At 46.9% G+C, this 14,482-nt stretch overlaps 1 protein-coding gene across 3 annotated transcripts; it reads right to left on the bottom strand.

Moving 5' to 3' along the window:
- Window positions 1-1,533: 1,533 nt before the first annotated feature.
- LOC131136507 (differentially expressed in FDCP 6 homolog) lies at window positions 1,534-14,397 on the bottom strand. 3 transcript variants are annotated; one of them, XM_058083410.2, is made up of 11 exons: window positions 14,242-14,397; window positions 12,452-12,592; window positions 12,195-12,380; window positions 9,370-9,597; window positions 9,128-9,274; window positions 7,417-7,525; window positions 7,039-7,337; window positions 6,807-6,973; window positions 6,275-6,473; window positions 3,224-3,314; window positions 1,534-2,186 (listed from the first exon to the last, which is right to left on the bottom strand). In XM_058083410.2, the coding sequence occupies exons 1-11, from the start codon at window positions 14,335-14,337 to the stop codon at window positions 1,975-1,977; spliced, it is 1,875 nt and encodes a 624-aa protein (XP_057939393.2). In that variant the 5' UTR covers window positions 14,338-14,397; the 3' UTR covers window positions 1,534-1,974. The 3 variants fall into 3 exon arrangements, with proteins under 3 accessions (XP_057939393.2, XP_078654139.1, XP_078654140.1); XM_078798013.1 differs by having other exon boundaries at window positions 6,807-6,955; XM_078798014.1 differs by having other exon boundaries at window positions 12,452-12,543; window positions 14,242-14,380.
- Window positions 14,398-14,482: the final 85 nt, after the last annotated feature.

The raw sequence follows: 14,482 nt of genomic DNA, 5'->3' as shown, positions 1-14,482 counted from the left end.
CTGTGGACCAGGATGTAGCAAAGATTGGTAAAGAGGAAGTGAGAAGAGCATTGAAAAGGATGAAGAGTGGGAAGTCCCTTGGTCCTGATGGTATACCTTTGGAGGTATGGAAGTGTCTAGGAGAAGTAGCAGTTCCTGACTGGGTTGTTCAATAGGATCTTAGGTGGTGAGACAATGCATCAGGAATGGAGGAGAAGTGTTTTGGTGGCCATTTTTAAGAACAAGGGTGATGTGCAGAGTTGTGGCAACTACAGAGGTATAAAGCTAATGAGCCATACCATGAAGTTATGGAAAGAGTAGTTGAAGCTAGACTAAGGGCAGAAGTCAGCATCTGTGAGCAGTAGTATGGTTTCATGCCAAAAAAGAGTACTACAGATGCAGAACTGTGGTATTGTATGAGGAAGTCTGGAGTGACAGAGAAGTATGTTCAAGTGGTGCAGGATATGTATGAGGACTGTAAGACAGGGGTAAGATGTGCTGGAGGTGTGACAGAAGAGTTCAAGGTGGAGGGGGACTGCATCAGGGATCAGCTCTGAGCCCCGTCTAGTTTGCTATGGCGATGGACAGGCTGACAGATGAGCTTAGAAGAGGTTTGCCCTGGAAAGGAGAGGAATGGAGACAGAGTATATGTGCGTGAATGAGAGGGACCCAAGTGGAAGAGTGAGGTTACAGGGAGAAGAGATACAGAAGGTGGAGAATTTGAAGTACTTGGGGTCAACAGTCCAGAACAATGGAGATTGTGAAAAGGAGGTGAAGAAGCGTGTGCAGGCAGGATGGAACGGGTGGAGAAAAGTGTCAGGCGTGATGTTTGATAGAAGAGTTTCAGTTAAAATGAAAGGAAAGGTATGCAAAACTGTGGTGAGACCAGCCATGTTGTTTGGTCTAGAGGCAGTGGCACTGAGGAAAAGACAGGAAGCAGAATTGGAGGTAGCAGAGATGGGGATGCTGAGGTTCTCATTGGGAGTGACTAGGATGGATAGGATCAGGAAGGAGTACTTCAGAGGGACATTACATGTTAGAGGCCTTGGAAATAAAGTCAGAGAGGCCAGACTGAGATGGGTGGTACATGTCCGGGGGAGAGATAGTGAATGTACTATTGGTAGAAGGATGCTGCATTTAGAGACAGAAGTAGAAGACAGGGTTGGATGGAGGACATTGGTTTGCTGTGGTGCCTACTCTTTGGGTTCATACAAGTCAGGGGTCTCCAGCCAGTAGATCATGAGCTGCCAGGAGCGCCTAAACACTTTCAACTAGCTCTCCACTTACTGCATTCATTTATTATCAACTCCGGGAATAGCTGCAGATTCTGGAAGATCGAGAAAGTTTGGTGTGCGGGTTATCGTGTGTAGCTCCTCTATAGGAGTCCACAATTCAATACAAAGGGTAGAAAAATGAGTATAATGGGTCCCTTTAAAGTAATATGGTGTCACGATTGATGCTTTGCAAAGATCGAGATGATCCAATGAGCTATTTTACATGAATCCAACTATTGTGTAATGGATTTGGCTCTTGCAAAACACATCATGGGCTTCCATTTTTTCCTTTATTTCAAGATTTTGATGTATCTATTTGGCTAATAATAATCTATTTGACTAATAATGGGGCTGTTGCATACAAGTCATAACATTAATTATATGTCATAGGATTGAAGTAAAGATCCAAATAATGAATATTTATACTAGTACATTCAATATTAAAGGTTGATAAGCATCATTGGTTTAATGTGTGTACACATCCCAGTTACAGTTCATTGCTCACATCATTTTTGTGTCCCACACAGTCAAACAGGTGAATGGTTAATCATTCAAATGCATTGTAAAACATTTTTAAAGACTTATTTTTTACATGTGACAAATGCCATTTGGTTTTAAATAAAACCAAAAATTAAACTTGCTCAACTGTACACTTCAAAAAAAGGAATATATTTTCAATTTTTTTTCGGTTTTAAATAAAAATTGAAGATGACACTGTCTTCTATGAGCCGTGCATCTCGGGCATGTCCATGTTTCCATTGGAAGTGTGGGAGTTTCGTCTCTCTAAATCGCCCCCTGCTCTGCCATCAACATTTTCTTTGCACTCCTTGTCTCCATCCTCTGCACTGGATATTGGTCTGAGACGAAGTCCCGGGTCTCTCTGGGTTGGGATCTGGAAAGATGACAAGGAGCCTCCCAACAAAGGTCTTTTTTCTAGAGACAAGGACACAGAATATTATGTTTATATCACCTGCATGAAATACTGACACTCTAAGGTGAGTAAAGATGTACAGTGCATGTACGGGAAGTAACTGACATATACTACTTTAGTTTCCTAAAGATGCACAAAACAGTCTTTGTTTCCTATGGTCATCCAATAAGACAACACAGTTGTTCATCAAACTAGAACATACGAATTATTTATCACAAAAATGAAATACATTTATAAATAACTACAAAAAAATAATTTCACTACGTTTGCAGCCAACTGGTGGGGACAGTGCACCTCTCATTGCCTTTAAATACTCAGGGCCCACTGGACTGCACATCAGAGGCCACCATGCACGTCACCATGTAGACCACCTCTGTTCCTGACATTCACATTCAACACAGCAGCAGGCTAATCCAGGCATCACTTGTGATCCACCTGTATTCCTGCTCTACATGGTCAGATAGGAGAACCTTTGATGGTATATTCTCTCCTCGTCATCCTCCTTGAGAAAAAAATTAACAGTAAAAAAAATGATCCTACAGCCAGATTTTTGCAAACCAACTCATAACTATATTAATCAGGGACAGTTACTACAAAAACGTCTACGCTGGTTCAGACGCTTACATTAAATAGTGGTTGCTGTCATTGAAAAACCTGCCTGTGAGGTTTTGGTGATGTGTGTGCACCGTGTGCCCAATTTACCACTGCGCAGGGTACCTTCACCTGCACCAGGATTAGACCAGGTGACCAGAGCTGGTGATCTTTCACGGCACTTTTAGCAGGCTGTTTTGTCACAGAATTGTCACTGTGTCAAGCTGAAAATGTTGACACTTCCCCTGGTGTGCCGCCACACCCATCTTGGCGCAGTCCAGTCTACCAAATTACCAAATTGGCTGCGCACAGTGGTGCGCTGGACCAAATTAGCAGTGCATGGCGTGCGCCATGCTCCGCTACCCTGCGTCACCTTGCGCTCGCCACTAAATTAGAGCCCTGCATGTCATGTCATGTTAGATGCAGGGATACATGGCAGGAAACCTACCCCCAGGTCCAATGGGTCGCATCAGTCTGTTCATCTGGACATTCCAGTGCTTGACGTTGGTGCTTGCTTGGCGAAGTTTCCTTTGGGCAGCCTGTCAGAGGGTCAAAGCAAGCCTCATAAATTTGACAACCAACTGTTAACTATAAAAAGAAAAACTGTTCTGCAAGAAGATCATGTGGTATAAATATTGAGGTGCTGGATGGATGAAACAGTAACCTTAGTCAAGCATGAGTAATTGATGATTATATGCTGTAGGTGTCACAAAACCTAAAGTCACAAGATCACACAAGATTAAAATGCGATTTTCCATTCATAAAAAAATATCTGGTGGGCACCAGGCCGAGGATGATAAGAGATTCATAAATGAAGCAGACAACAGATTAAAGTGTACTCTCATTTTGCCTGTGTCAATATATTGCCATGTGCATGCATGTCAGAAGAGTGTAATGGAGTAGAAATTCAATTAATTCCAATATATTGTTACATATTTTTTCATTGTACCTTTCTTAGAAGTAATGTTAAAATCTTGTACCTGAAGTAAATACACACAGAAATTAGGGACAGGTGTGGGTGACTATGGCAACGCAGGCAGACGAGGCAAAACAGGAAGTCCAATACAAAATAAGAGTGTCCAAAACAGAAACCAAAGCCCAGACAGAGAACACAAACAAACTGTCACATGGGAACCCACACAGGGCTTGACAGTACACCCTCCTCAAGGATGGATCCCAGACATCCAAGACAGGTCAAAGTCAATGAGGGATGGGCGGTGGGGGGACCGGAGGTAGGGCGCCGACGGGGCCCTTCTGGGGGTCGGCAGGCCCGGTGGAGAAAGCGAGACCCCTCCAGGGGGTGTAGAACCTGGGCTCCGGCAAAGGTGAAGCGGGCGGCGTCTGGGCATGACGCGGCGAAGGTGAAGCAGGCGCCGTCCGGGCCTGACGCGGCGAAGGAGAAGCGGGTGGTGTCTGGGCCTGACGCGGCAAAGGAGAAGCGGACGGTGTCCAGGCCTGACACGCCGCCCTGATGCGGCGAAGGAGAAGCAGGCGGCGTCCGGGCCTGACACGGCGAAGGAGAAGCAGGCGGCATTCGGGCCTGACGCAGCGAAGGAGAAGCGGGCGGCGTCCGGGCCTGACGCAGCGAAGGAGAAGCGGGCGGCGTCCGGGCCTGACGCAGCGAAGGAGAAGCGGGCGGGCGTCCGGGCCTGACGCGGCGAAGGAGAAGCAGGCGGCGTCCGGGTCTGACGCGGTGAAGGAGAAGCAGGCGGCGTCCGGGCCTGACGCAGCGTCCGTACCCAGCGCCATCCCCCCTTTCCATTGATGGACTGGGCTGTGCTTCCCGTGTAGCCCAGCAAGTGGCACTAGCCCCCCCCTCTCGAAGGCGGATCCCAGACGCCGTCTTCAGCAGGAACCGAAACCAGGAGGGAAGAGGGAGGCTTGGAAGAGGGTCACTGGCTCCTCCAGGTCAGCCGTCCCAGCCGCAGCCACCTGTTTGGGCTTGAGGTGTGGTGCGGACTGGCTTGACGAGCCAATTGGTGGCAGGCAGCGGAGGTGAGCTGACCGCCTGAGGTTGCTCTGTAGGCAACGTGGGTTGGGAGGTGGGACGCAGCCGGGGCTTGAAGCTGCATGGCTTGGGCACCAGAGGAATCTGAGGTGCCACGGAGTTTGGCACGAGAGCCGGGTCTTGGGGACCCCTGGGGCTGCGTGGCTTGGGCACCGGAGGAATCTGAGACGCCACGCAGCTTGGCGCAGGAGCCAGGTTTTGGGAACCCCTGGGGCTGCGCGGCTTGGGCACAGGAGGAATCCGCGACGCCACGCAGCTTGACACGGGCTGGAACTCTGCAACAGTGAGAGGGGAGATGTGCCATGCCGTGGCATGGCGAGGTGGAAGAGGGCGGCCACTCCTCTTGGTGGCGTGGCGTGCGTTGGTGGCGATGCCGCCGCATCCGGGGGGTGTGCAGCGGGTCCTGGGAACACCGACGCCATGGGCAATAGGGTGCCGTCCGGCCCCCACATCATCGTCTCCAGTTCCTCCGGCATGTACCTTGCACATTCTTGCTCCATAGCCTTGAAGAACTGCCGGGTCCACTTGTCGAACTTCGTGAGATCGTCGTCGGGTTTGTCGGAACCGGCAGGGCAGGGGGGTGGTTGCACCTTGTCTTGCACCTTGTCACGCCTCTCGCTTGAGAGAGGGGTAGGCTGGGATAGGCTCCAGCACCTCCCACGACCCTTGTGAGGATAAGTGGTACAAAATGAATGAATGAATGAATGAGTTGTCTAGAAGGGCTGTCTAGGATGTACCCAGCCGTGGAGATGAGTGATGAGAGGAGCTGTCTTGTTCTTTTCTGGTGGAGTTTTCACTTCTAAAATGTTGAATTGGGGGTGCGAGCCATTTCTTTTGGGGTGTTGTCCCCCATCCCGTAGAGCCTACCCCCGGTTGGCATCATACGTTCAGCTGCTGTCAGGTTGAGTTCCCATTATGTATGATGTCTTTGATCTGACATCACTACAAAAATGTCCATGCTGGTTCAGACACTTACATGAAATACTTATATTGCTGTCATTGCTTATTGCATTTAAATGTGCCTGACACTCTGAAAAACCTACCTGTGAGGTTTTGGTGAAGTGTGTGCACTGTGCAGGGTGCGCTTGCCTGCACCAACAATAGACCATGAAATTGTCACTGCGCTAAGCTACAAATGTGAAAACTGGTGCGCTGCTACACCCATCTTGAGCAGCCCACTCTACTGAATTGGCTGCAGTGGTGTGCTGGAACAAATTACCACTGTGTGGTGTGCGCCACGCTGTGCCACCCTACGCCACTGTGCCCTGCACAAAATCATCCCTTAGCATCTGCCAAGAGGATCTAGACCAAATGGAGCTGAAAGGGAAGTCAGGGCTTCCCTACTTAGGCTGCTGCCCTCGTGACCCGACCTGGGATACGCTCTAGAAGATGGACGGATGGATATACGCAGTGAAATATACCTTTCTATTGCTTTAAGGTTATCCTTCTTCAGCCAGCTGTATTTTATTCATGAATTCATTCTTTGCTTACCACCACATCCTGGTCGACCCTGTGCCGGTTGGCCCGAACCTCCTCCAGTTGCCTCTGCGCCTCCTCAAGGGCCCGCGACTTGGCCTCCATTTCCTGCTTCAACTCCTGCTTCTCCCTCTGTGTCTTCAGGATGTATTCTTCCTGCTCCTCTTGGAGGTTCATCAGTGCCTTCATTTTCTCCTCTTCCTCAGCAAGTAAGCTGCACCCAACAGCAACACATGACAAATAAGATTCTTTGTAGGAAGCATGATGAGGACCAAGATACAGTATACATTTTAGATCAGGGACTGATTGGGGCCTTTGGGTGTTATTGCTGCATGATTGGCTGAGCAGCGAGCAGATTGGACTGATGGCCACTTCCTCTGTTAGCACTTCGCTTCCTCAGGAAGACAAAGCATCTTGAACTCTGGTCATCCTCACAAGCTAAGATGTCAGCAGTTTACACAAAACTGGCATTTTCATGGAATGTATTGTGTTGTATTTCAAACAGAGGAGATTAACGGTTGCTGGAGTCTATCAAATGAAACATTACCCCGCCTGGGCGTAGCGGAAAGCCTCCTCATCCAGCCTGGCTTTAATCTCCTGCTGCAGGGCCTCCTCCAATCGCTTCTGCATCTCCTCCAGCTCGTGGATCCTCTTCCTCTGCCGTTCGGCTTCCTCCTCCTTTAGCGCCATCTCTGCCTGCATGCTGACACGCGCCTTGAGACACAACCACCAAAAAGTCATCTCCTTTTCATGTATATCGCTTTAACCAGCACTCTCACTTTCTCAGCTTCTCGTAGCTGGACCTCCAAGGCCTGCTGGAGCTGCTCATGCTGCTGCCGCCGCCTGTCTTCATCCTGTTCCAGGAGGCTCTGGGCCTCCTTCTGTGCCTCCCTCAGGAGCTCCAGCTCTGCCAGCTTACGCTTGCGTTCCTCCTGAAGGGCCCGCAGTCTCTGCAACTCCTCCTCCTTGGCCTGCCTCCTCTTCTCTCGCTGCTCCCGCTGCTCCCGCCTCTTCAGCTTCAAATCCTTGTGGAGGGACTTCTTGCCCTCCACATGCAGCCTGATAGCCGTCTGAATGGCTGTGGGGAGATATGATTTAATACTTGGTCTTTTTTAACCACTTTAAGGTCGACCATTTATCATTTGATATCTTCTGACCTGTTGTCCATTCTTGTCTCTGCTTGGTGTCTGAGGCGCTCATCTCATAGGTCTTGGAGAAGGTTTTTAGACAGAACATACAACGTCTGCCATCGCGATCTGGTAGCACCTTTTAACAAGAGATACAACATCACTAAAACGTTATGGCAGATGATATGAATATCATATTGGACTCCATCCATCAGCCATCCATTATCCATCCATCCATCCATCATCCATCAGCCATCCATCATCCATCCATCAGCCATCCATCCATCCATCAGCCATCCATCCATCCATCATCCATCCATCCATCATCCATCCATCATCCATCCACCAGCCAGCCATCATCCATCCATCAGCCATCCACCAGCCAGCCATCATCCATCCATCAGCCACCCATCCATCATCCATTCATCAGCCATCCATCAGCCATCCATCATCCATCCACCAACAATCCATCATCCATCCATCCATCATCCATTCATCAGCCATCCACCAACCATCCATCCATCAGCCAACCATCCATCCATCAGCCATCCATCATCCGTCCATCATCCATCCATCAATCCATCAGCCATCCATCAGCCATCCATCAGCCATCCACCAATCATCCATCATCCATCCACCAACCATCCATCATCCATCCATCAGTATTGGTCAATTTCCATGAAAAGTCACGTGATTGGCGTATGCTGATAAATACCTTTCTAGGCCGTATAGCCCTAACTAATGTCTTTGGCAGCGTCAGCCTCCCATTTTCCTTCAAAACAAAACAGTCATGTCTGCTGTGCGTGCATGGGCTTACCCCCCATTCCAAAAACATGCTGTGTTCATTGGCCACTCAAAATTGTCCATAGGGATGAATGTGGGTGGGAATGGTTGTTTGTTCCAGCACCCCCGTGATAAGTGTTAGAAAATGAATGAGTGAATGAATGAATGAATGAATGAATCACAAAAACTGGAAGATGGTCAGTAGTGGTGTGCGATACCGCTAGATTTGGTATTGATCCGATAGCAAGTAAATACAGGGCCAGTATCGCTGACCTTGGTACCAGTACTGATACTTTTTAGAAATGAAGGTGGCACATCATCCATCTGAATTTTTAATACCTTTTTGGGGATTTGCCTTTTTGATTATCAGTTAAAATTAAGGAAATCATTTCATAAGTAAATACAAAATACTTGATTAGCACAATAAAAGTTGTTGTCCTACAAATGATGCAACTGGTCGTGGTCTATTTTTCTATTTTCGGCTGTAAATATAACCAAAAAGCACTCCTCTTTCTTTCTGCCATCCTTCTGCTCTCTCTGTGGTATGCTTGGGCTTGTCTGCCTGCTGGTGGTGGGCGGGGTTGGGCTGCCTGTCGCTGCGGAGTCACATGACGGTAAATCAAACACGAGATGGGAGGGGGGAGCAAAGGTTGCGTCTTGAATGAAACCGCTGCATACGGCCAACAAAGCAGCTGATACCAATATTGATACCAATGTTGGGATCCATATCGTCCATATTTGGATGGATCCGCCCACCACTAATGCTAGTCATGGTATTATCCGAACCGTATCATCAAGTAGCGTAGTATAAGGATTTGAGGATATCTACTCAAGTGTCCATGAAGTCCTCTATCATCACATGTTTATTTGGATTGAGAAGATTAATATTGATGTCACACATACAAAGATCATCTTTTCGGCTGGTTGTGTTGTTCTGAAGGATAAGACTTTAGTTTACCTCCACACAGCAGTTCCCGTCCAGAGTGATTTTGCCCTGGCACTCCTTGCGGTCCTCCCCAGTGTAGTAGGACAAGTTGCTCGGCCTCAGCGTGAACCAGCGCTCCTTCCAGTTTCTCCTAAGCTGGCCTTTCTTCCACAGATAACCCTGCATTTAGCCCCAACAACACACATGTGCTGTCAGGACAGCAAGCGCAAACAGGAAGTAGTCCACACACTTGGGACAGTAGTTTGGCCTCCTACCTCTTTGAGGACATCGCCAACCATCTCCCTGTATACTTCCTCTACGGCCATGCTGATGGCCGCCCTATCCAGTCCTCGGGATATCTTTCCTGTATCCATCATATCCAGAAACAGCCAGGCGGTGATGCCTTTCTGTTGCACTGAATCTTGGGAGAAGAAGTCCTCTAGTTCAACACAGTTGAGCTCGCTGCTCATTGCTGAGCAGATCTTCTTCAGAAGGTACTCCACCTTGGGTGAATGCATTGTAGATTCAATAGGATTCATGTCATAATTTACATATAAAACTATTTATTTATGTTTGTACGGTCCTCAAAGTCTAAGATGACAGGGAAACATTTTTTCCCACCTCAGCTGAGCTCATTTTACTCATGTCATGAATTGCTTTTTTTGGTTTTGCTTTTTTGTTTTTTTTTTTTGTTCCTACAGTGAGACAGTAAACAGTCCATTTTGTTCAGGGAGGACGGGGGCCCCGACTGTATGGTTTTTGAGGGGAAGCTCACTGTGCCACACTTTGAAACTTCATGACTTCCTCTCGATATCACTGTCACTTGCTATTTCTATTCAGATCTGTGCTTTACAAAATCAGTGAAAAATTCAGTTGGTCATGAAGCAACATTTGCTATATTTTACTTTCTGCTCCCATTTTTCATGAGCCCAGCTCAATGATCTGGAATTTGTATGTACACAGAAGGCCTACGCCTCTCAAATATTGTTCCAAATGGTCTAAATCCTTCAATACAGTACATTATACTGCACATGTGGTGGTGGTCAAGCTAAGACGCGCTTATGAATATAGAATAATCATGCTGAGATTCCACCTTTGTCAGATGGATGAAATAGGCTTTATTAGTGCTAATTAGCACACGTGGACACATTTGTGAACAATATTTGAGAGCCACAGGCCTTTTGTGTGCATAGAAAATGTTTTAGAGGTTTGAGTTCAGCTCATGAAAAATGGGAGTTTATTTTAAAAAGCATAAATGAAGCAAATAATGCATAAAGTCAGCATGAAAGAAACTAGCGCTGGTTCACCCTTTAAATCTAGGCCATTTCTCGGATGTATGAGAGCAAAATACATGACAGGAAACCAAAACGCGGGTTTTGAAGTAAAACAGGAGCCCAACTGGTGGAATAAAAAGAGCCTCTGTGTTGCATAATGGCAAGAAACCAGATTTCCGTTAGGGAGGAATAGTCAATGGCTAGAAATGATCTGACAGATGACCACCTTCTTATTTCTACAAACTGGACAACATTTTCAGCTAAGACATCCATGTGGCTATGTTTACTAAAGTAACATGTCAGAATTCTAGATTTGGCCGAGTGGCGTCAGTGACTCTTAAATCATCATTCATGGGGTGGTCAAAATGCTCCTCAGTGGCAAAGCTCCGGGGTTGGACGAGGGTATTGGTGGTATACGGTAGTGGTGGCGCGCTATTAGTATGTGCTATCCGGTCCTTGTACAAACGAGGCAGGAGTCTGGTTCGCATTGCTAGTAGTAAGTCAAGCTTGTTTCCGGTAAACGTTGGCCTCCACCAAGGCCTCCCTTTGTCACCGATTCTGTTCCCAATTTTCATGGCCAGAATTTCTAGGCGCAGCCAAGGTGTTGAGGGAGTCCGGTTTGGGGGCCTTAGAATCTCATCTCTGCTATTTGCAGATGATGTGGTTCTTATGGCCTCTTTGGGCTGTGACCTTCAGCGTTTACTGGGACGGTTTGCATCTGAGTGTGAAGCGTCTGGAATGAGACTCAGTACCTCCAAATCAGTGGCCATGGTTCTCAGTCGGAAAAGGGTGGAGTGCTCCCTCCGAGTTGAGAATGAGGTCCTGCCCCAGATGGAGGAGTTTAAGTATCTCGGGGTCTTGTTCACGAGTGAGGGAATATTTGTTCCAGTTTGTGGCTACAGAGTTACCGTGCTTCAACCAAACTACGGTGGGGGCCGAGGTGTCAAAAAATTTACAGCCGTTACCGGAAGTTTCCTTCCGGTGTCAATAAGCCCTTGTTTTTGCTTAATTGTTTTTTTTATGGTCTTGTGACACGAGTTGCAGGATTAGCCACAGTAGACTGCATTAAGACCAGCATTTAATTTCATATTTAGTTACAAATAATTCAGTTATTTTTTGTTATTTGTACATACGTACATTCATATGTTCCATCATGTTCTATTATGCTGTTTAAATATTACTGTTCAATGAACATTCTTTTCTCTTCTTTTTGATGAAGATATTTAAAAAAACACATTTTAAAGCTCTAATTATAATACCATGAAACCATGATATTTTTTTCCCAAGGTTATCCCACCATCAGAATGTAGATATCAGCGGTCAAAATAAGATTTTTCTCTCTTGTGACTAGACTCGCTCCAAGAGTGGGTGAGGAGCATCGAGTCCAGATGCCTCCTGGACGTGAGGTGTTCTGGGCATGCCCAGCTGGGAGGAGGCCCTGGGGCAGACTTCGGGCATCCTCCCGGTGGAACCGGAAGAGTTGGCCAGAGACCAGGAAGTCTGGGCTTCCCAACTGCTGCCCCTGTGACCCGGACACGGATAAGCGCATGAAAATGGAATGGAATGGTTAATCTTCAGCCAGCATTCAGACAATCCAGTAGTGAAGCAATGAACACTAACACCTAACAATGAGTGCTGCTCAACTATAGACAGAGACCATCCATAACAAATTGGATACGTTTCAGAACAGACATTTTGTGGTTTGGTATTTGGTTTGAACAGATTTCTAGGATAATTTCTTTGGTTTGGATGTGATTGTTTTTGGTTTCTCTGCAGTACGTGGTGTCCCCGCTGCCCTCAGACGAAAGTGCAGATGTTAGACCAACCTCATCAGGGACCATAACCAAGGGGTACTTGTCCTCAGACAAAAAGTTAAAAAGGCACCAAAGCCGAAATGCATCTTGCTCTGGCAGAACAGTGTTTGAACTTCTGTTTGGTTTGTAGTTTTTCTTTGCTGTGAGGGTCCAACACAGCTCATCTACGTCTTCCTTGTTGAAGGAGCCATGTACTACCTAAGAAAAACAAATCGTCAAAACAGCACCCTTGGCTAGTACACAATTAGCATATGCTTTTATAACAGCACCTTATCCAGGATGTATTTGTTGAGGTAGGGCATATAACCCTGACTGGAGACTGGGCCGTCGTCGTCATCCCTGAAGTGTTCCTCCAAAGCAACTGGGTCATGGGGGATACACAAAACAGTGCAGAGGTTGTGCGATAACACCTGAAAGATCACAATGTGATGATATCACATGTGGTACAAAACAGGAGCAGGGGCACATTTTAATACGAATAAATAATAACACATTTCAGCGACGTCTTCTCTTTCTCTTTTGGCTTTTCCTTCCAAGGGTCGCCACAGCAAACCAATCTCCTCCATCCAACCCTGTCTTCTACTTCTGTCTCTCTCATCTCTCTCTCCTCCTTCACTACATCCATAAACCTCCTTGTTGGTCTTCCTCTACGCCTCCTACCTGGCAGCATCCTTCTACCAATATATTCACTATCTCTCCTCTGGACATGTCCCAACCATCTCAGTCTGGCCGATAACTGACTTCATCTCCAAGGGTTAGGGTTAGGGTTACTCCTTCCTGGTCCTATCCATCCTGGTCACTCCCAATGAGAACCTCAGCATCCTCATCTTTGCTACCTCCAGTTCTGCTCGACCAAACAACATGGCTGGTCTCACCACAGTTTTGTATAATCAATTTAATTGACATGAAACATGAAATTGAAATGAAATTTATTTGGAAAAACCATTAGTAGAGGTGGAAAATGTACTAATAAATTGTAAAGGAATACAGTAATTACAAACATACAAAACATATGTACAGTACATGCAATGCAGGTAAAAGCAACCTTAAGAGAAATACTCAATGACAGTAAAATAACTGTGACTTTCCACCTCTGGTAGTAGAAATGAATGAGGTTGTGTACAACACTGACAACGTGACTGACAGTGTATCTGAAAGTAGTTAACACATGGCAGATACTGAAAGTCTACAGAAAAGGTTTGTTTTTCCCAAAATGTAAACAACAACAAAATGAAGGCAGTATAAAATGTCCATTGCACATATTGGTTACCTTGCACATTGGTACTTGTAAAGGTGTAGTAATGAACCTGAATACCTGTCATACATGTCTGCAAGTGGCTTCAACCTTGACAGTATTGTGAGACAAATACAACATGTCTGCATGATGAGCCACAACCACATCCTGTCTCATGTCTCCATTCTACTGAGACATCTGCTGCATGCTATGGAGGCCACATGCACAACCAGTGTGTGAGCACAGAGAGCATGGTGCCTTGCACACACGCTGCATGCATGAGGCGGATAAGCCCGGTCATGGGGCCGACTCTCTGCAAGCCAAGTACACAGCAGGAGTATGGAGCGTGGAGCATAGAGCATGGAGGTGGCTGAAATGGACAAGTGACATAACCGTGACATCAATAAAAACACAGAGGCTGCATTGACACCAGGGCCAAGGCAACAATCACCAACATGTTTCAGTCCCTGCTCTCATGTAACAATGTCCTTTTGACAGACACAGGGCTCATGCTGTTTGCCCTCAATCCAACAGGCTTTTCTCTGATCAGGTCCAGTACTACAGGAACCTCTTTGCCCTGCAAACTGGCCCATTGAGGCTCACTCAGCAAGCACAGCTTGGAGTCTTATTGTGGACTGAAATCAAACTGTGAATTTGTTTCCCCTTCGCTCATCACCACCAATCACATCAAGTTCAATGAGCAATTTTCTTTCATGAGAAATGCCCCGCACTGCAGTGGGGTCTGAGGGAGGAAATGGAGCAGCACACGTTTTTCGAGCTTCCTCAAGTGTCATCCCTGAAGTCAAAGATAATACTTCCACTCACCTTGAGCTGAGACTTGGACACCTTTCCACTTCTCTCCAGATCCAGTGCCGTGAAGGCATACCAGATGGACTTGAGCAGCTCTGACCGCAGGTCCATGTCTGCACCAGTGTCACTATTTTGTGGTTTCCTCTAATGTTTCTCCTTCCTGCCTCCACTCTTGTCACTGCCTCTGAGTGATAGGCAGACACCCCCACTGTGATGATGCTGTCAGGGGAAAGGCTTTATCACCCCTTGATTGCAG

The sequence above is a fragment of the Doryrhamphus excisus genome, linkage group LG17 (assembly GCF_037039965.1).
Source record: "Doryrhamphus excisus strain RoL-2023G ecotype Guam linkage group LG17, RoL_Dexc_Guam_v1.1, whole genome shotgun sequence".
Classification (NCBI taxonomy): domain Eukaryota; kingdom Metazoa; phylum Chordata; class Actinopteri; order Syngnathiformes; family Syngnathidae; genus Doryrhamphus; species Doryrhamphus excisus.
The sequence above is the reverse complement of the archived record's forward strand: the minus strand, read 5'-3'. Positions and strand labels throughout refer to the sequence as shown.

What these genes read in the sequence shown, in the direction of transcription:
- LOC131136507 (XM_058083410.2), bottom strand. Translation starts at nt 14,337, where the DNA reads ATGGACCTGCGGTCAGAGCTGCTCAAGTCCATCTGGTATGCCTTCACG. An exon ending in TGTCCAAGTCTCAGCTCAAG is followed by an intron (nt 12,593 to 14,241) that starts GTGAGTGGAAGT and finishes GTGATCTTTCAG; the next exon opens with GTGTTATCGCACAACCTCTG. An exon ending in TGGTTATGGTCCCTGATGAG is followed by an intron (nt 9,598 to 12,194) that starts GTTGGTCTAACA and finishes CATTCACCCAAG; the next exon opens with GTGGAGTACCTTCTGAAGAA.